This window comes from Mesoplodon mirus, assembly GCF_964341445.2.
Source record: "Mesoplodon mirus genome assembly, chromosome: 3".
In the NCBI taxonomy this organism is placed as follows: domain Eukaryota; kingdom Metazoa; phylum Chordata; class Mammalia; order Artiodactyla; family Ziphiidae; genus Mesoplodon; species Mesoplodon mirus.
The window spans coordinates 88,048,292-88,071,351 of record NC_138978.1 but is presented as its reverse complement, the minus strand read 5'-3'; the positions used below and the strand labels follow the sequence as shown (position 1 = coordinate 88,071,351).

Below are 23,060 nucleotides of genomic sequence, written 5' to 3'. Positions count from 1 at the left end.
ATGGATTCAGTTAGTTCTCATGGTGTTCTAATTGTCCTGAATTTGACCAGTGGGAGCTCTTTAAGGCTAGCTTCAGTATCTTTTTTTTTCTTTACAAACCCATTAGTCTTTGAGCATTTTTGTGTTTTCTGGCACTAATAGTACTTTACATCAAATGAGTATAGCTGGATTTTCAAACGTAAGGTAGTGAAACAGTGTTTATTAATATAGTCGGCCCTCCCCATCCGCGGGTTCCATATCTGCAGATCCCGCCAACCTCAGATTGAAAATATTCGAAAAAGAAATATTCCAGAAAGTTTGAAAAAGCAAAACTTGAATTTGTCACACATGCAACTATTTACATAGTATTTACATTGTATTTACAACTATTTACATAGCATTTACATTGTATTAGGTATTATAACTAATTTAGAGATTACTTAAATTATACAGGAGGATGTGCACAGGTTATATGCAAATACTACACCATATTCTATGAGGGACTTGAGCGTCTGTGGATTTTGGTATCCACAGGGTCCTGGAACCAATCTCCCTTGGACACTGAGGGACAACTGTACTGATCTGTAAATTGCTTAATAAATGGTCCCAACAATTACTCTTATGACTATTAGATTGGAAACATACCTCACAAGAAACCACTTCAAGGGAAATTGCATGTCAAATACCACTTGGGTTATGAGAAATAAAGGTAGATGATAATAAGCATTTTTTAGAGGAAGTGGAGCTAACTATAAAGCCTAGAGTGACAGTTTTTATAGTTACTTACAGCAGTTCTTAAACAGATTTAATTCAATAGGGGTGGAAGAGACTTGCTTTCAGCCTTCCCACGAAGAGGCCATCTAATAATATACTCTTAGATCTAAGACATGAGGAAAATAAGATATAAATGCCTAAAGCCATTTCAATCATATGTATGATACCAATAAGGTTTTAGCATGACTACAGTATTACTTGTTGACATTTAGAATGATACTGATAAGATGTGCTTGAAGATTTCATTCAACCTGATATGGGGCAACCAAAATGAGCTGTGACTTTAAAATCCAGTGAATTTACTCATGTACTCAGGTTTCAAGACTTCAGTATTCATTTTTTAAATTTCCTTCATTTATTTGAAAACTGATTATCCCTACTCTTACTTTCTCCTTCACTATCATGTCACTACTGCTAAACACATTCATAAAATAGAGAAGAGGGGGAAAATAGATATCCATGCAATTTATCAGGTTCTTAATAGCACTTCCGGATTTTGTTTGTTGTTCTTTGGGTTTTTTCATTTGATAAGTTTAGTTTTGTTTCTGAATTTTGTGTCTTTGCTCTCCACCTTACTGCAGGTGGTTGAGAAACTGTCATCCTGGATTGTAGGCCTAGTTCTGCCGCTGATTAACTGTGTGACCTTAGGATGCCAATTTACTTCATACATTCATTCAGTGAACATTTGGACATCTTTTAGCTCCCAGGCATGCCTCAGGCTTTCCCTCAGTTTCTGCATCCCAAAACAGTTATACTAAATGATCTTTAAAGTCCTTTCCATCCCAGTCCTGTGCTAGGTGTAGAAAAGTCATAGTCCCAATTGTTAAGGAATTCAGACTGGTAGGGAGAGCCAGTCAGTATGGGCAGTGCTGTGGTAGAACCGTATGGTACCACGGCCTTAGAAACATGAGGAAGCCTCTGGGCGTGGGGCTGCCTAAACTCTGTATTGAAGGAAGAATAGAAGATAGCCAGGAAAAGGAAAGTAGAGGATATTTCAGGTAGAGAAGCTGTCATATGCAAAGGTTTGGAGGCAAGTAGAGAGCAAGTAAAGAAGGAACAGCTAAAAAAGTAGGAGGGAAATCAGTAAAGAGGGGCACCTCTGAAACCAGAGAGAGCCTTCCCCTGATCAGTCTGTTTTTAGTGTGTGGTAGTGAAAAAATCATTTGTAGAGATTGATCTGATGGCTGAGGGTAAAGCTTTCTTAATCAAACAAGAGGAAATCCATAAAATACAATCTTCTTCCTTGATTATGTTTTGAGTTATTTTTCTTTTAAGGCCTTGGTTCAAATGATGCATTTCAGAGCCAATTTGAATCTTTTCAATCTAATTTAGATATTCTTGTGCTGTTATTCACCAAGCTATCCAGTACTTCACACTTGTTTTTTAGTGCTATCTATTCTTAAGTATTAGTCCAGTTTCTTCAACTACACTAAGATTTTGAAATATAGTCAGTCATTTTTAAAAACTTTTTTTTTGTATCACGTAATTCAATTTTAAAATGCTAGTTTTTAAAAGAAACAGTAACATAGTATTGACAGTTTTTCAAACTAGGAACATTTGAAAATATGCTCCATAAATTTACTGTGTCGATTAAAGGAAAATTGATAAAAGATGAATAGCTAACTCTCTCTGATTTACAAAAACTAAAAATTTTACATTGTGGTTGGAAGTCTTTAGTGCAGTAAATCATGTGCTTTTCATGGACCATATCTCACAGATGCAGTTGGACGTGAGATAATCAGATTTTCACTCCCCACAAGCTGAACAGCTGAAAATGTCATACCAATAATACTTGTCAAAGACTCAGTGCTCCTTTCCTGCCTGTCTGATTTAAGTTGTTGTGGTCAGTGTGAGGAACCTGTGATATGATAAGATAGCATTCATGAGGTCATGTGGTTTGCAAGTACCCAATCTTAACTAAGCAGCCTGTGAGCACCTCCGAATGAGGAAGAAAGGGATACTAACCTTGTCTGTTTGAAAGCTTATTTTGTGTTCAGTGATAAAGTAGTGTGGGTGTGTGGCCATATATATATATATATATATATATATTATATATTTAAAATTATTTTTCCATCAGGAGTTAGTTTTAGTTTCTGAAGAAAGTAAATACTATAAATGCATTCATCTCCTTTAACTTCAGTCTAAAGGATTAAACATTTTATTGCAAATATTTTCTGCCTGTTTAAAATGAAACTATAGAAGGTAGCCATCATTTCTTTTTCTGTTGAGAAAAAAACTAGATGTTAAAGGTTAATATTGTTGGTGAATTTTTTAATCAATTAACATTTCTGCATTTCCTAAATAGAAAATTATTTCTTTTCAGTCTGGCAATATCTCCATTGAAAACATACCCACAAAATGGCCATCTGATATATATGTAAATAGATAGATATAGATGTAGATATTTAATATATATATATATAAAACAGCTTTATTGAGCTTTAATTCACATACAATACAGTTCACCCATTTAAAATGTGCAATCCAGTGGTTTTTTGTATATTCACAGAGTTGTGCAGTCATCACCACAGTAAATTTCAGAACATTTTTATCACTCAGAAATTAATCACATTCGCATTAGCAGTCACTCCTCATTTCCCCCAAGTTCCCATCCCCCAGCTCTAGGCAAACACTAATCTACTTTCTGTCTCTATTGATTTCCCTATTCTGGACATTTCATTTAATGGAATTATACAATATGTGGTCATCTGTGACTGGTTTCTGGTACTTAGCATAATGTTTTCAAAGTTCATCCATGTAAATAGTAGCATGTATCAGTACTTCATTCCTTCTTATTGCCTAATAATATTCCTTCATATGGCTATACCATAATTTATCCATGCATCAGTTGATGGACATTTGGGTTGTTCCTACTTTGGGGCTATTATAAATAATGCTGCTGCAAGCATTTATGTACAGGTTTCTTTGTGAGCATATTTTCATTTGTCTTGAATGTATACTTAGTAATGAAATTGCTGGGTCATATGGTAACTCTATGCTTAACCATTTGAGGAACTGCCAAACTGTTTCCCAAAGAAGCTGTACCATTGTATATTCCCGCTGGCTGTTTATGAGGGTTCTAGTTTCTTCACATCTTTGCCAATACTTGTTATTCTCTCTTTTTTTGATAGCTATCCTAGTAAGTGTAAATGTCATATCATTTTGGTTTTGATTTGTATTCTCATGATGGTTTATGATATTGAGCATCTTTCCCTATGTTTATTGGCCATTTATATCTTCTTTAGAGAAATATCTACTCAGACCCTTTGCCCAGTTCAAATTGGGTAGTCTTTTTATAATTGAGTTGTAAGAATTCTTTATATATTCTAGACACTAATCCCTTATCAGATAAATGATTCAAAATTTGGTTGATTGGATGGACTGATAAAACCCATGATTTAGCTTTAGAGAAGAATAATTCCTCTTAAGAATTCAACCCAGATAAGAAAAGAAATGCTTCGTTTTTATGAGGATGTTTTGCTAAAGGTTTGAATTTTTTTCAGTGCTCCAGCTAAAGGTTAAATCATATGAAATGTACGTGGTACTTTGATGTAGCTTTAAAAGTTCAGAGTGAAACAAGTGTGAAGTGATTTATTTCCTGTAATTGGTCATAAATTTACATAGAACCTCATATATTCCTAACCTCATCACCATTGACATTAGAGTACCTTCTAAATAATGTTAATGGTTTCAATTTTATCAAGATGTGTCAGCTGCCAGGAAGAGGGCAATGGCAGTTTCATTTTGTTTGCCCAAGTGTACTGGATAAATCTAAGTATGTGCTACAGAAAGATTAAGAGTTCTTTGTAAATGACTTTTATTTCTTCCCCCTCTCTCCTTTCTGGTAACAAATGCACAGTATAAATTTCTTCAGTTCCGAACCTTACTTTTCTCCTTTTTCACTTATTAATGTGGGTATGTACTTTTTTTCTTTGCTTTTAATAATGTAAGTTTTAACTATTGCATTTTATACATTTAACATAGAATCTATATATTTTTTAATTTTAAGTGTTTTATCAGTTTAAAAAAATAATTTACATATATTAAAGCCAAAAACATTTTCAGCATTGTCTATTTTATATTATTTCAATAAAATTCTTGAAGTTTTAAACTTAATCTGATTTTTAATTACTGTAGGTAATTACTGAATTTTGGCTGTTGTCTATGTTTATCACTAGTTTTTTGGGTGTTTTTGTTTTTGTTTTTAAACAAGCCTGTTTATTGAAAGGATCTGAAAATAGTAATAAGGCTTTCAACATTTAACAAATTTTCAGGATATTAACAATATGGAACATTAAGAATTGACTTCAAAAACCCAAAGTTTCCTAGGTCATTCCCTGTCACACTTAGGACTTGGTCTACACTGGCTCTGTTGTCTGAATGAGTGACCTGTGTTCTGAATGCCACTCTCTTCTGGACCTAAAGCTGGGAGTGTCTCCCCCTCAGCCCGTGGGAGCCCGGGTAGGCTGCCCGCTGTGCCCGAGCTCTCGGGCAGAGGGTGGGAGCCGACCTCCATCCCCAGCACCAGCTGAGCTACCCAGACGGGCACGTTATCGCTAGTTTTAATCTTTGTTGTGTGTATAATTGAGAATAAATGTAACGTATTATTTCCCATTGACATTTATTTTAAATTTTGAAAATCAGGAAAACTATTAAAATTATTTTGTAAGGAATCCAACAAAATCACTGATTAAACTTTGGGAAAAAAGAGTAAAGCCTTTATAACTTAGAAACACAAATCTATGTTATTGGACTTTATGTACATCTGCCTATATATATGTATATATTATACATCACTTATAGAAATGTTACATTTAGCTTTAAAAGCTATAGCTCTGTGTTTTACAAAGATTGATTATACAAGCCCAAATGTACAAATAGGAGCTTTTATAATCTGATATGACTCAGTCTTGGAAACTTACTGCAACTGTTTTGCAGTTCACTTGGTATCACATGACTCACTTCAATGGTTTAAACCCTGTCTAGTAGTGATCAAAGTTCATTTGGTTAGGGGTTTTTTTGGTGTGTGGATGACTTTTTTCCACTTTGTTGTGGATTGATTGTCTTTCAAAATACTCAGTGCAGTCCTTCTTCTTATTCTTTTGAATCTCAGAAAGTGGTAGTTGCACAATTCAACCTCCAAGCATACACACTGGGAAAAATTTTTAACTTGAAATAATATACCTGGAAGCAATTTTAACTGTAAAGCATCATATAAATATAAGAGTTCATTATTAATTCTATTACCTCTACATGTTGACAATGGAGGAAGAATAACCTGTTTTGTCTCTTTAAAATCAACTATAAAATCAGCTCTAACATTTTTCAAGTTACCACTGTTCTGTAATGTGCAGAAAGAAAGCAAACACATAGAGAACATGTTGTGTCCTCTGTTTACATGGTCACTAGCCCAAATGATCAAGTTTTCTTAGGACAGATTTTCCTGTTATTTATTAAGAAGTTATATTTAAAAGCTGTATGTCTCTAAAACTATCACACTTCTCTGTTTTACAAAAGAAACTTCTATCCTAACCTTTAGTTGTTTAGGGAATGAAGTAGACTAAGGAAAAATTACAGAAAATACTTCTATATCATTAATGATTATGAAGTCCTTTGGGGCTTCAGAATATTCACCACTGCAGGTTTTCCCTGCTTTAAAATTTTAATGTAATTTTTCTGTGAAACAACTGTAATAGTTTTTAATACTCCTTTTTAGTGTTTGTACTTTTACTGTCATGCAGTTAGAAACTCTGCTGTTTCCTGTCAAAACCTACGTTCATCAGACTATGAACATGACAGTTTCCTGTTTTCTTATTACCTATAGTGCATTTTGTGCTTTATTCTTTATAAGTTGTATAATATCTTAGCTTATCACTTTCCTTTTCTAATTACTAAATGCTTCCTTGGGTCAGCATTGCTTAATACATGGAGAGAAATCCTTAAGTCCAAACTCTTTGTTGATAGTGAAAGGTTAAGATTTTGTTAACTTTTTAAGTTGTAATGAGTATATCAGAATGTCTTAAGTATTATTTAAATAAATTCTACATGTTTTTACTTTTTTTTACTCTGTCTCTTAATGCATAACATGATGAAGCAATCCACATCAGGTAAGAAACAGTACATTATTTGGATTTTGTATATTAGCACTCTTATCTGTCTGCTTATTAGTATTCTCATTCAGCATTTAAAAGGACAGGATGAATAATCAATACCCCAGGGTTTTTTCAAGAATCCTGCTGGCTTTTCAGTGTAGTTCTTCAACATTCTTAGGTGCCTACTCTGGTCAAGTCAGAATGCTAAGTTCTAGGATACAAAAATGATTAAGAAATAATCCTCATCATCAGGAGCTAACAAGAGGTAAAATACATGTACAGCAACCAACCATTCCATATTTTTCCAGATGGTACTGATTTTAAATATTTAATTCCAGCGTTAAATCATATAATTTGGAAAAAACATATCTATTAATATAAACTCAGGGACTTCCCTGGCGGCCCAGTGGTAAAGACTCCGTGCTTCCACTACACGGGGTACAGGTTGGATCCCTGGTCGGGGAACTAAGATCCACCATGCCTGTGCAGCACGACCAATAATAATAATAACAATAATAGTAATAATAAGAAAAAGTCAAATATACATGTGTGTGTGAATCACTACAATATTAAGGTATGTGTGAATATACTTATGCCTGTTGATTTATTTAAAGTGTTATAAAAGTTATAAAAATGGTTTGTAAAAATGCTAATATTGTGAAGTATTAATATCAAAATAATACTGGAAAACAAAAAAAATACTTTCAAAAATAAAAGAAGCAATTTTGATTTTTTTGTTATTGGATTATTTGGGGGTTTTGTTCTGGTTAATGTAACTAATTTATTATCAAATTGTCAAGCTACAGATAAATTTGGAAGCATATTTGAGAGGCTTTATTGATCACCTAGTCTTGGGATACAACTAAACAAATAATTGAAACTAAGAAACTTAATATGCATGGTGGAAAATGTTTGTTTTTAGATTTATACCCCTCCTTGTTCCCTAAAGATTTTGAGGCAGTTTGCATGAATACATATAATACAAAAATAACCAAAAATTAGGTTAATTAAGCCAAATGAAATTGCTGATACTTGACTTTCACTTACAAAAATGGCAATATCATATGGTTCAAACTAATAGTTAAAATAATTAGTTCTTGGACTTTTATTTAATAATAGACATTTTAATTTAAGTGTAAGATATATACAGAAAAATGCGTAAATCCTAAGTGTCCAGCTTGATGAATTATCTCAAAAATGAACATGCCCATTTAACCTTCCACCAAGGTCAAGAACTAGGACCTTGCCAGCATTTCAAAAGTCTCCTTGTCACTCTTCCACTCACTGCCTAGTTTTTAACCTTATACTAATGAAATCATACAGAATGAATTATTTTGTGTTTGGCTTCTTTTGCTCAGTACTGTGAGATTTATGTTGTTCCATGTAGCAGTAATTTTTCATTCATTTTTGTTACTCTATTGTGTCAATTATATGACTATACCATAACTTATTTACTCATTCTACTGTTATTTCCATTTGGGATTATTATGAATAAAATTGCTATGAACCCTGTTATAAATGTTTTTTAGTGTATTATTATACTTATTTCTATTTTTCATATACTTAAGAATGGAATTGCTGGGTGACTTATTATTTATCGTTCAAACCAGGACACTTTTGAGAATGAAAATAGTTTGTCCCAAGCAAACTGTAGTCTGTGATTATTTTAGGTGTAGGGTATGTAGATAGATGGTCAACTTTAGTACTGCCAAACCATTTTCAAAAGTGCTTTTACTGATTTACACTTCTACCACCAGTTTACTTCTACCACCAGTTTACATTCCATGTCTTCACTAATGTGATTGGATAGCTGAAAATTCAATGTTGTATTTTCTAATAAGAACCTGGAATGAATTTAATCAGTATGATCAGTTAAGGGACCATTAATTTGCTTTAATGACCAACCTGGCAGAAGGTAAGGCAAAAGTTTTCTTGCAAAAATTAAAGAACTTATGTTACAACACTTTGGAAAATGGCTTGGCAATTTACTAGAGCTTAACACAATGACCCAGCAATTATATTCAAGAGAAATGAGTGCTTATATTCACCAAAAAACATATTTAAGAATGTTTCTAGCAGCCTTATATGCAGTAGGCTGGAGACAACCCCAAAAGCCTTTAACAGTATAATGGATAGTTAAATTTTGATATATTCACATAGTGGAATACAACGTGGCACTGAAAAAGAGTGAACAGCTGCTATACATGCCAACATAGATGAATCTCACAAACATAATGTTGAGTAACAGGGGCCAGACACAAATGAGTACATACCATATGTTTCTTTATATTAAGTCTGAGAACAGGCAATACTATTCTATGGTGATAGATGTCAGAGTAGTGGCTACCTTTGAGGGAATGTAGGGTTATCACTCAGAGAAGAAGGGATACAAGGGAGCCTCCTGGGGTGCTGGAAGCATTCTGTATCTTGATCCAGATGGTAGTTACATGGGCATATACATAAGTAAAAATTTATCAACCTGTACACTTAAAGTCTGTGTGCTTTTTACTGTGTTTTATCTTACTTTTTAAAGAACACGAGCCTAAACATTACCTTGAAACAAACATACTCTCAAAATTTTCTCAAGCAGTTTTGACATTATAGCATTGTGGTCATAGAAAAATACCACAGAACATCTCATTTTTTCAAATTGATAGATTTATTTTGGGGAACAGTCTTAGGCTTACAGAAAAATTGATCAGAAAGTGCAGAGGTACACCCCCTCAATGCCTTTCCAGTTTCTCCTATGCACATCTTGTGTTAGTGTCATACATAAGCTAATATATATTATTAACCAAAGTCCTTATTTACTTTAGGATGCACTCTTTGTGTTGTACAATACGTTCTGTGGGTTTTTACAAATGTATGATGACTTGTATCTACCATTACAGTATCCTACAGCAGCGTTGCACTGCCAGTCTCTTGTGCTCTACCTATTTATTCTTCCTTCTCTCTCTTTGAACCTCTAGCAACCACTGGTCTACTTACTGTCTCCATCATTTTGCCTTTTCCAAAATGTTATATGGGTGGAATCATACAGTATTTAGCCTTTTCAGATTGACTTCTTTGACTTAGCAATTTACATTGCCCAGCACCCCTAGCAGCCTAATATTAAACTGCTTAACAGTTCTTCAGACCTCTCTCTTGCCTCCATACTTTTGGTACACACTTATCTCTTTAATGGGACCTTTCCAATGTGTGTGACACCATGTGATACTTTCTAACCAGAAAGAATTACTGGTACAGAATCAGTCATTTGGAGAGAAACCAGGACCCTACTCAAAGATTTGGAAGGGGTCCACTCCTAAGAAAGGTACATTTCGTGTGTGTGTGTGTGTGTGTGTGTGTGTGTGTGTGTGTGTGTGTTAAAGCTCCTGAGTTGTTTCCCTAGAGACCTCTCCTCTAGAGTGTAGACCAAAGACAGGCCTGGAAAATCTTATTTTTAACAAATTTCTAAGATGGTCTTATCAGGGAAGTTTGAAAAATAATGTTTTGGGGAGAGTTTGTTTTTCTGGCTCTAGTTATTTTAAACAGGTTTATTGAGATATAATTTACATATCATAAAGTTCTTCCATTTTAAGTGTAAAATTCAGTAGCTTTTAGTATATTTATAGAGTTGTGTGACCATAACCACAATCTAATTTTGGAATATTTCTATCACCCCAGAAAGAAACCTCATGTCCATTTTCAGCCATTCCCTTTGTCCTCCCCCCACTTCCCTAGTCGTAGGCAGCCACTAGTCTACTTTCTGTCTCTGTAGACTTGCCTGTTCTGGACATTTCATATAAATGGAATCATGCAATATGTCGTCTTTTATATTTGGCTTCTTTGACTCAGCTTAATGTTTTTGAGGTTCATTCATATATCACTACTTCATTCCTTTTTATTGCCAAACAGCATTCAGTTGTATGGAAATAGTGTCTTATTGTGAGCATTTTACCTGCGTACATTTATTCAAATGATTGTCTTAGTTTTTTCATTTTCTTGGTGTGGTTTCTTATGTGTAACTTTCCTCTAATATAGTGTAAATCTCCTGTTATGTGTTAATCTTTTCAAACAATTTAGGTGTACTACTAATTTCACCTTCTTGAATAAATCTTTCCTCTGGCCTGCTGTTCTTCTTCAAAGAGGTCTGGCTGCCTGGAGGCCTCCTGCACAGATGTCATCTTGGGAGCTTTTTTTGTTATTCTAGGAATTCCTTTTGCCTCACTTTTGTATTAGACTTCCTTTTTCCTGGATCAAAAACAAAAGGATGTCTTTCTTGGTGTACTTCATTTTGGTGGAGCATATCACCTACCTTTCAGTTGTGGGGGGGGGGAACGATGGAAGATAAACTATAAAAAGGATTTTTCTGATTCCGGTTCAAGTCCTTTAAGCTTTTAACTCATATTTTAGCCTCACATTTAATTGATAGTTTGTATGGGTATAAAAAAAAATTTTTAAGGTAATTACAATTTTTTAAAATATAGGTTAGAAATGTTTTTCTGAGAATTTTGAAGGCACTGCTGTAATTGTCTGATACCATTCTGATTCTTAATCTTTTATGTAAAACTTGTTGTTTTGGGCTGGATACTTTGTCTTTTCTTTGTTCCCAGTGTCCTGAGATTTCATTGTGAGGTACTGCAGTATAGGTCTACTTTTATCCATTGTCTTGGGCACTTGACAGCTTTTTCAATTTCAAAGCACATGTCTTTCAGGTCAGAGAAATTTATGTTTAAGACCCTTTTTTAGAATATCACTTTTTTTTTTTTTTTACATGGATGCAGCGTCTTCAGAAGGAATGAATGATGCTTTTTTTTTAAAGTTTTCTTCTCCACAGTCTGTTAACTTCTAGTTTCTTTTTTTCTGGTTTCTCTTAGATGCTTTCCTCAAATGTCTGATAATACTTTACTCTCTACTCAAACTTTAAGACTAAAGAACTTAAGGACTTCCCTGGTGGCGCAGTGGTTAAGAATCTGCCTGCTTGGGCCTCCCTGGTGGCGCAGTGGTTGAGAGTCCGCCTGCCGATGCAGGGGATACGGGTTCGTGCCCCGGTCTGGGAGGATCCCATATGCCGCGGAGCGGCTGGGCCCGTGAGCCGTGGCCGCTGGGCCTGCGCATCCGGAGCCTGTGCTCCGCAACGGGGGAGGCCACAACAGTGAGAGGCCCGCATACCGCAAAAAAAAAAAAAAAAAAAAAAAAAAGAATCTGCCTGCCAATGCAGGGTACACAGGTTCGAACCCTGGCCCCGGAAGATCCCACATCCCGCGGAGCAACTAAGCCCATGTGCCACAACTACTGAGCCTGTGCTCTAGAGCCCATGGGCCACAACTACTGAGCCTGCGTGCCTGGAGCCCATGCTCCGCAACAAGAGAAGCCACTGCAATGAGAAGCCCATGCACCACAACAAAGAGTAGCCCCCCGCTCACCACAGCTAGAGAAAGCCAGCGTGCAGCAACGAAGACCCAACACAGCCAAAAATTAAAAAAAATAAAAAAGACTAAAGAACTTAAGAATCTGACAGGAAGTTCTGAATGCCTGGGTAGGATTCATTGACTATGACCGTCATTGTAGGATGATCCTGCTGAGGTTCTTCTTTGGGGAATCCAAAGATTCCTGAATCCCTTTACATACAATTCAGAGACTCCTGGTGCCTCTTTTTCCTTGGTGAATCTCAAAAGTACTTCTAGGCACATTCACTGACTTTAAAACCTATGTCTAATTTCACCCAGAAAAATAATACATTTTTTTCTTTTCCACGATATGAGTGTATTTCACAATTGAAGTTTTTGTCATTGTTGTTCCCAGTGTCACGAAGATATTCCTATAGTCTTTAACCTAAAATTAGAAAGACAGTGGGCCTCAAAAGGGTATGCTCCATCTAGTATGTATGTATACTTTTCAAGACAAAAGGCAGTAGCTTTTGTCAGATTCTTTATCCTGTGATTGACCCAAAAAAGATGTCAAACAGGGGCTTCCCTGGTGGCGCAGTGGTTGAGAGTCCGCCTGCCGATGCAGGGGACGCGGGTTCGTGCCCCGGTCCGGGAGGATCCCACGTGCCGCGGAGCGGCTGGGCCCGTGAGCCATGGCCGCTGGGCCTGCGCGTCCGGAGCCTGTGCCCCGCAGCGGGAGAGGCCACAGCAGTGAGAGGCCTGCGTAACGCAAAAAAAAAAAAAAAAAAAAAAGATGTCAAACAAAACCAAACAAAAAAACATTGCCTAAAGAGTGGTCCTTATCCTAGGATGTACATCAAAATTACTCAGCTTTTTTGAACATATACATTCGTAGACTCTACCCTTAGACCAGAAGAAAGTTTCAGGAAAAGAGGTTTCAACAGACCGCTCCTTGTTTCAACCACCAGATAGTAGAATTGGCCCAGCACAGCTTGGTTGTACTACTGAAAGATGGTGTCCATTTGTGTACACCAGACACAAACAGGCAGATGTTGATAGTTCAGGAGCACTTTTGTCCTGCATTATTGATAGTTGCATTTCAGGTAAATCAACTCCTTCCTGAGTCAGCCCCATTTGGTTTGAACATAGGATCTGCCACAACGATTCTCTGAATACATCAAAATCTCCTGAGATGCTTGTAAAAAATATAGTTTCTGGGGTTTTACTCTCCAGATTTGAGATCCTTAAATCTGGAGAGCGATTCTACATTTTTAATAGGCATACTTGGTTATCCTAATGCTAATGATCAGTGGGCCATGTTTTGAGATATGCTAATCTAAGTTTGTTATTGGTAATATCCCTGAAAGTTTTTCTAGGGGGGTTGGATTAAGAAGTTACTTGTCTGCTTTTTGTTGTTGTTGTTTTCTTTCTTTTTTCTTTCTTTTTATTTGGCCACACCATGCGGCATGCAGGATCCTAGTTCCCCGACCAGGGATCAAACCCATGCCCCCTGCAGTGGAAGTGCAGTGTCTTAACCACTGGGCCACCAGAGAAGTCTCTGTTGTTGTTTAAATATAATTAGTTCCCAAGAGTCTAGTAATAAGGGTAAGCAGTACAGCTCTTAGATGCAGGCAACCAAGACAGCACTTTAGAGGGCCCAGCTCTGGTCCTCTCCCAGCCAGACTCCTTTTCACAGGATGCCCTCCCAGAGGACATCCCCACCTGAAGTCTAACCCCTCTGAGACCATACTCTACATACTCAGTACCCTGGAATTCCTTGCCCAGATGTCTACCTTCAGAGCCTACCACAGGCCTCTTCCCTTTCAGAACCAGTATGCACACTCCTAGGTCCAGGGGATAACTAGGATATAGCTTCAGTTTTACCGTCCCTTACCTTCACATTTTTCTTCTTTCCGCCAAAAAATTTCTCTATGTCTTTGCTGTTCTACATTAGCAGTTCTCAAAGAAGCAATAATTGCATCTCCTTTGACATTGAATAAATGACCCTTCAATCTGTAGTTCACTTTATATAATATTTGAGGTCGATTATTACATTCGATATGAGGCTACAATGTTTTAATTGCAATAAATTTTGTTAGAGCAAAGAGAAGCTATAGCTTTCCAAACAATTGGGAAGTTGTGGTTCCTCCGCCATACACCTCCTTTATAGCCAGGAAGAAGGAAGACACGTGCTCTATATTATTTCTTCAAAAAGGGTTTGGGGACAAGAAAAAGGAAGACATTAACTGACTTAATTTTACACTTGGAGCTATAAATCATGTGTTGCAATATGGTGATAGGATGTTGCATCAGAGTGTGGCAGTTGTAGTAATGCAGTGTGTATCACAACCACGGAGAGGTCTTTGTGGTGCTCTGTGCCCTTTCCCTAAAGATTCAACTCCAAGTTTATATCCAAGTTTATATCCCTTCTGCTATGCCAAAGAGGAAGGTTTTACTTAAATTACATTGTACCTCACTGTGATGTTCTCTTAGCCTAGGGCACAGGAATTTCTTAATGGCTGAAGGTTTACCTGAGGCAGACATCATTGTGTTGAGTCCCAGCATCCCTCTTGTTTCCCATTGTCACATACCAACAGGGAAGTACTAGGGTTTCTTCACTTCTTCCTGGAAGTCTATCGGGAAAGCTAGGAGGTGTTCTGGCAAAACTGTAATGTCTTTACTCTCAGAACCGTTAGTTTTGAAAGTGTATGTAATATTTCCTGAATATTTCACATTGTCTTTATCTCAAGATTCGAAAGATAGTGACCAGGAATTTGTCCTGGAGAAACAAAATTGCAGGTTGATAGTAATGATAAGGACAAGAGACATGGAGTATATTTTTAGCAAATTCTTGATAGTAAAGGTAGATTTTGATAATTAATGGTTTTTATTGTTTTGGATTTTTTAACTCTTCTACTTTATCATAGGAGAAAATTCATGGTGTATGAGAGAAATTCAGCAGGTGCTAATATCAAAATTAAATTTTATATTTAAAACATAAGCCCCTTGAGGAGAAGCTGATGTCTTAATTATATGATAGTGGATGTGGTAGTATCTATGGTGGTGGGTTTGGGGATTTGTGGGAATTTAGGCAAAGAAGTGGCAGATGATGAAAAGAAATCACCCTTAATACTGATAAAACTGGTTTGGGAGAATGTGGTTTTGATGGGTGCAACAATGGGTTTTTCAGTACTGAACTCTAGAATTTGTCAGACTTGTCCCCCCAGAAATAGGTAGCATTTGATCTGCATAGCCCTTCCCACACAAGGGTATGGCCATATAGAATTCCAGGGATAGAGAAACAGAACCTGGTTCCCAAAGATGGAAAGAGAGGGAAAAGAGCTGAGCAATATGTGCCATTCCTCTTCCCTACCCCTGGTGAAAGAAGTCACTCCTTCTCCCTGGGAGGAATAGGGGAGAGAAGGCAAAAATGTTATACATCACTGGCCTTCCCTCTACACAGAAGGACATATCAATAGTGGGAAGAAGCATTTCTGCCCTCACTGAGTGATAGTGGTATGGTGGTCTTTAGGATATTATAACAGAATGGAGACTCCTAGCAAATTGTATTGATTTGTAAACCATTATCATCATTCACAAAATTATGGAGACATGCTCTAAGACAGTGTGTGTGATAGTTCAGAGTATTGTCTTTATTAAGTCCATATCTTCTACAGATGTACATTGAAATATTTGCAGGTGAACTGATAAGATGGCTGGGATTTACCTCAAAATAATCCAAGAACAAGAGAGGCATATTGTAACAAGATTGTCCATGATGTATTAGATGTTGAAATTAAGTGATGGGCACATGGAGTTGATGTTATCTCTAGTAGAACAAAGGTTCCATTTGAATCTAAACTTGGGTATTAGCTATATGTCCTCAGCAAGCTACACACTACCTGAGTCTCTATTTCCTAATGTCTAAAATGAAGATAATAAAATCAACCACACAGGACTTTTGTGGTGATTCAATTAAAATAAGTTATCTGCTCATCGCGTTAACACGTGAGAGTCACTAAAAAATTGGTAGTTACTATTTATATCCATAAATGGAAAAAGATCAGGGTATCTTCATACTTAAACATGAAATGTTTGCTTTCTTGGAGTGTGTACATTTCCCCAAGTTGAGTATATTAACTTGTATTTTGTTTCAACAGCTCAGGTGCCTAAAAGGCCAGAGGGGCTTCTCCGGCCAACCCCCTTTTGATGGAATCCACATCGTCAACCATTTAATAGGAGATGATGAATCATTCCATTCCTCTGATGAAGAGTTCATAGGTAATTCCTTACAGGAAAGTGGCATTGGTTTTCCTTTGCACAGAAAATCTGGCCTGATATCTTTGGACCCCACTGTGGCAGATGGTAGTGAAAGCGAAGCAGAAGACAGTGCTCTGAAGACCAGAGAGAGCAGTGAAGTGGTTCAAAAGGAGTGGCCCCCGAGAAGCGAGTCGTACTCAACCACTGTCTGACCATCACTGTGACCTAGACTGTGGATTTTTTTAAGGGATCAGTTATCATGACTAAGGGTTTTTGGAACATATCTGTTTCATATGTATATATATATATATATAAGTATATATATTTTACAATCTTAACTGCCTTTTTATCTTTGCCAAATCTTCACCACTGACTTACCATTGCTATAAAGTAGAGTGGAATATGGTTAATGGGAAAAATAAGGTTCTAGCAGTATTACTAAATATTAATGTTTCTTGTTTAGGAAATGCAATTATATCTATATGTGGGAACCATTTTGAAGTTCAGAACTGTGGAAAATTGAATTTTCTTCAGACAAAACTGTTCTTGTGCAATATTTTATGCTCCGTGAACAAATTGTATAATTATGTTTATCAGTTTGTTTTCAGGGTGGCTGTCTACACACATTTGACCAAGACATCTGATTTATCTTGTTTTTTTTGTGTTTGGAGAAATTTTTTTTCAACTAAAATTACTGCTTTATTAGTGGGTCATTGAAAATTCCCAAACGCAAAGCCTTTTTTTCACATAATTTTATAAACACAAGTTAATGGTTATCTGTCTTGAGAATTCTAAATTTTGTTTTAATTTCAGATTTTTATGTGCACATGATGCTTCTGTGTGTTGCCTACCAGTCAGAGTAGTAAGTTAACTACAAATATAGTGGGGTTTTGTACATATTTATAAATCTGCACCACACAACATTGAACATTTTATGTGGAGAATGTATCTGTTGCAAGATGACTGCCTTCAGCATTATAAAAGGACCTCTGTAAATAATAGGTTAAAAGAAAATTGAAAATAAAACCAAACACTAATATTTTAATAGCTTTAGAATTTTGCTTAGCATTCAACACTAGCAGATTCATAACTGATGCTTGTTCAAAGACACTATTGGTGAAATCTTTTACTTCATGTGTATGTAACTAATAAATTTTTCATGATTAGAGAGGTAATAGCACACATTACTTAGTGCTAATATTCTACTTAATATAATTTAATCAATGGACTGAGGTCCACAATACACAGCAATTGTATCTGCAAATAATCTATGAACATTATCTTCAGATTCTCTAGTTACTAATCTGTAGATAAAGCAAGCCATAAGAATCCTTTCCTACCAATTCTTTATCATCTAGACTTTTTTTCCCTAGGAAACTGAATGCCTGTCATTGATAAATTAGAGGAAACACCCAAACTACACTTGTACTATGGAAACACTACAAAAATGTGTTGGCTGGATGCTTTCTACCCTCATTTTCATCAGCAGCCTATGGAAAAAAAAATAACCTTCAAGAATAAGAGGAAGGTAGAATTCGGTAAATATGGAGGTACAGTTTTGCACAATATGTTGCATGCAGAGAAAAAAAAATTACATGACACAATGGAACAGAAGAGACAAAAATAGTTTTCTGTCTAAACCAAGGAGTTAAGCCTTACGGTACATCGTAGACAAGAGTTTCCCAGCAAACCCTTTATAGCCATTTTGCTTGAGAAACAAGATTGAAAGCATGCCTATTGTCTCCATAGCTCCAGGCTAAATTCTAGTGGTTAAGTAATTTACCTGTGGTCACAAGTTAGTAAGTAATCAGAGCCAAGATTTTAATCCAAATCGCTCTGACACCAAAGCATTTGAAAAGGCTCAGCTAATGAATTTCTCAATTCCCTGCTTTTCTGACAGTTAATGTGATTTAAATAAGTTTGATTTAAATTGTTTCCTGAATATATTATATAGATGTATATCTATATGTATAGATATGCAAGTATCAACACTCATAAGCTTTACGCAGCTCATGAACATAGATACTACTCCTAGAATTGTCTGACTGGTGCCTTTGGGATTCTCTTTTGGGGTTCATTGCTGTCAGTCTCGAGGCTGTTGATGCCCAAGTGAAATGAGATGATTCATGGCCACATGATTGCTTTGACCCCCGACATCAAGAAATCCGAATGATCCAGCCCATGAGCCAGTTCCAGCCAACATCCTGTTTTCACATGACCCACAAGCTAAGAATGATTTTTACATTTTTTAAGAGTTGAGGAAAAAATCAAAAGAATAATATTTTGTGTCACATGAAAATCATATGACCTTCAAATTTCAGTGTCTAAGTTTTATTGGCGCATACCCATGCTTATTCATTTGCATGTTGTTTGTGGCTGCTTTTGTGCCACAGTAGCAAAGTTGAGTAGCTTAAAATATCTGTTATCTGTCCCTTTAGAGAAAGTTTGCTGACCTTATTTTAGATACTCAAAAATGTAGGTTTACCTCTTCAGTTTGTCTCAAGTAGAAGACTGAACCATTTGCTTTTGCTGTTGAGCTAATGGTTTGGAAACCTAAAATTTTCTGGTGGATCCTATACTTACAACTCTTCAGCATGGAGAGTGTGCCAGCTATTTTAGATTACAAAGTCTTCGAAGCCATAGACAAATTTGGAAGGGTATCTGTGCCTTTAGAAATGGAGAAAGAAAGGGAAGAATACCAGAATCCTAGCACTGTTCTTTAAAGCATGCATCTTTGATTGACCTTTAGGTTTATGCTTTATGCTTCACTGAGTCAGTGTTATAATTTGACTTTAAAAGTAAGAACATCTTTCTAGGACCATGTTTCAATTCTAAACTTTGAAAGATATTCTTAAAGAATTTCCTAAGTACTGTTTCTGGTTAGGAATTAGTTGTTAAAAGAATCATGGTAAGTAAACCTTACTCTGTTGAGACTTGTAATTTGGATAATGAAAAAACTAGAAACGACAATCTTCTCATTCAAGATCTTTGATTCAAATACTCCTTAGAAGGGTTTAAAATCTTCCTGGCCCTTAGGATGTAATAGGATAACTTACTCCCTTAGGATAGTTACTTTCTGGTGTCATTGCCATCCTGGGTTGAAATGCTGAGAGAGACTACAAGTCACCTGAATAAAATGGAAATTGCATTGAGGTGATGAAACAGACCTTAAAGATCAAGACAATATTTCAACAGCCTTTTAAAAAATCAGTGGTAAATTTTTTCTTCCTGGAAAAATAAGTCAAAGATGTAACTTTACACAATTTCTACCCTTTTTATTGATATTAAGCATTCAATGTTTGATGACTAATTGAGACACCAAGTCCTAACTAACTGGTTCGCTATTTGGGGAAGGAAAAAACAACTTTTTCTTAGCTCTGGAATGTAATGCAGCTTGTTACTCTCCAGATAGTGCCTTTGATTGAAAACAAGGTCTAGACCTTTTAAAGTATTTTATTTCTGACATCATAAGAAATTATTTGGTTCCTCATTCTTCTTTATCTTTACACAGTGCACTGTAATTTTCAGATTTAAAGTAAAATGAGTGTATGAATTGTGTTTTAGTAAAGCCCTTTTATGACAAGCTCGATTTTTGTGTAAGTACCAAGTGTCAACAGCTAACATTTCATGAAATCAGTGACTTACTTTGTTAAAACAATGAGCTTTAGCCTGAAAATTATTGCTGCTCTGTCGTTAATGAAACAGTAAGTTTTTTAAATTAGTTAATTTTAATTTAATTCATTCTACTGAAATTAAATTTTCTGATTAAAAATGGAGTGAATGCTATTTATAATCCAACTTTTTACATCAATCCATTGATCTACCTACCCCTTCTTTTCACTCCAAAGACAGGATAGAATAATACATTAGATATACTATAGAGATGCAAAATTATAATGTATTTCATTTTACTGTTGGAATTTCTTATTGTAACATTGTATGATAACCTGAAATGTTTACTTGTGCCTTTGCTTTAAACAATTAAAGTTTTCCATTTTATAAGAATTTCTGTTTCCTTAAACTATTCAACTTAAAAGGGGATAGGCATCAAAAAAAAAAAAACTTCAAAAATGTGTGGCCTAACATCAGATATTCATGAGTAAGGCTTGTGCTCCGTGGGTACAGGGACCATATCCACCTGTTCCACCTGTGTGTAACTAGTGCCAAACAGAGAGCCTAGTGTATATTTTTCAATTTAATGAAAGGCCTAATACCTGGATTTGTTATTTCCTTCAACAACGTGGTAGTTTTTTGAAAATAGTAATGGCAATATTTTCATCTCACATTGTGTTTTAGGTTATTAAATTAATTAGCAACTAATTCAATAAATATAGTTAAATATAATTTGAATGTACATAGGTAATTATAAAAAGAAAGTTATGCCTTCTGCATCATCACAATATTAATAATCATTTAATTCAGAAGCAGTAGTTCATTGTATATATATATTATTTATACAGTTGTATAAAATGTAATTTATAATACAGGGTTTCCTACCTTGGCACTATTGACAGTTGGGGCCAAGTTGTTGCAAGTGGCTGTCCTGTACATTGTAGGATGTTTATCAGCATTCCTGAGCTCTACCCACTAAATGCTAGTAGCACCCTCTCTTTCAGTTAGTTGTGTCTCCAGCTGCCAAAAGTAGGGAGGACTGGAATGAAAATCACCCCTGGTTGAGAATCTCTGGTATATATTTAGAACTGAGTCAAAAAACAAAAAGCCACTAGGACTAAAACTAAAAATATATACATCTATTGAAGATGGATATCAAATTTGTTTCTAGTAGCTAGTGAGAAAAGTAAAACCTGAACCACAGTGAGGTGCCTCTTCACACTTATTAGAATGGCTATTAAGACACACACACATACACACACTAACAAGTGTTGGTAAGGATATGGGAAAATTGGAACCCTTGTCCAGAGCTGCAGGGAAAGTAAAATGGTGCAGCCATTGTGGAAAAGTTTTGGCAGTTCCTCAGAAAAGGTAACCATAGACTTACCATATGATCCAGCAATGCCACTTCTAGATATATACCCAAAAGAAAACAGGGACTCAAACAGATATTTGTGCAACAGTGTTCATAATAGCATTATTCACAATAGCCAGAAGGTGGAAACAACAAATGACCATCAACAGATGAATGGATAAATAAAATGTGGTATATACATACAATGGAATATTATTCAAGTATAAAAAGAAGTGAAAAAAAATTTTTTTTTGGCCGTGCATGCAGCTTGCGGGACCTTAGTTGCCCCATCAGGGACTGAACCTGGGCCCCAGCAGTGAAAGCACTGAGTCCTAACCACTGGACTGCCAGGGAATTCCCCGGAACAAAATTCTGATACATGCTACAACATGGATGAACCTTGAAAAATGCTAAGTGAAATACACCAGACACATAGTGTGATTCCACTGATTTGAAGTACCTAGAATGGCAAATTTATAGACATATATCAACACAAGTATTTCTGTACTTCTGTACATGTCTAACACGTAGACATTAACCATGGAATAGGGGTGTGGGAGAAAGGGAAGTTATTGTTTAATGGATACAGACCTTATGTTTGGGATGATGAAAAGGTTCTGGAAATGGATAGTGGTGATGGTTGCACAACACTGCATGGATTTAATGCCTCCAAATTGTACACTTAAAAATGGTTGAAATAGGGACTTTGGTGGTCCAGTGGTTAAGAATCCACCTTCCAATGCAGGGGACGCAGGTTCAATCCCTGGTCAGGGAACTAAGATCCCACATGCCTCAGGGCAAGTAAGCCCTCGCACCGCAACTAGAGAGAAGCCGTGTGCTGCAACAAAGAGCCTGAGCGCTGCAACAAAAGATTCCGAGTGCCCCAAGTAAGACCCGACAAAGCCAAATAAATAAATTTTCTTTAAATGGTTGAAACAGTTTTTTAAAAATAGGCATGTTGAGAACTTAGAGTCAGCTTATAAATTAAATATGTTCAAGTAAAGATACATAGAAGGAAAAAAACCTAATACCTGAAGACATAAAATTTGCAGTATCCATGAAATAAAAAGGTTTTTTTAGGTGTAGAATTCTGTCACCAGACTGGGACTCGAGCTTTGTGTTGTTGAAACCTGGACAAATCACAGAAATTTATGGCTTCCTTGCTGCTGCTGACACACCAGACTCCTGGGGCCTTGCCCTTCCTGGAATGGGCTTCTGCCACATTCCCACAAGACTAGCTCCCTAACTACTCTTCTTTGCTTAAGTATCACCTGCACAGGAGGCCTTTCCTGACCCTTTTAAAAAGCCCCTTCCCAGCTTTATTTTTCTCCATTGCATTGATAACTGTCTATGCATTTTACATCATTTGTTTTTGTCTGCCCACACTAGAATGCAAGCTTTATGATTTTTGTCTCTCTCCCCAGTATTCAGGACAGTATCTTGGCTCACAATAAATGTTTGTTGAATGAGTGAATGAATAGTTGAATAAATCACTGTACCTCAGTTTATTCACTATTAAAATGGGATAAACAACATCTGTGAAATATGAATATCAATGGAAAACCCAGTGGAATCTCAGTGCAACCAGCCTGACTCCAGAGTCCTCTAATTACTGAA

The 23,060-nt window shown here is 36.1% G+C and overlaps 1 protein-coding gene across 8 annotated transcripts in view; it reads left to right on the top strand.

The window, feature by feature from the left end:
* The window catches only part of EVI5 (ecotropic viral integration site 5), a 236,174-nt gene extending 215,698 nt beyond the window's left edge, over positions 1 to 20,476 (top strand). For all 8 annotated transcript variants that reach the window (XM_082613396.1, XM_082613395.1, XM_082613394.1 and 5 more), the window contains one exon: positions 16,378 to 20,476. In XM_082613396.1, the coding sequence (XP_082469522.1) occupies positions 16,378 to 16,689 (312 nt within the window). In that variant the 3' untranslated portion in view covers positions 16,690 to 20,476. The remainder of the gene's footprint in view (positions 1 to 16,377) is intronic.
* The last annotated feature ends 2,584 nt before the right edge of the window (positions 20,477 to 23,060 follow it).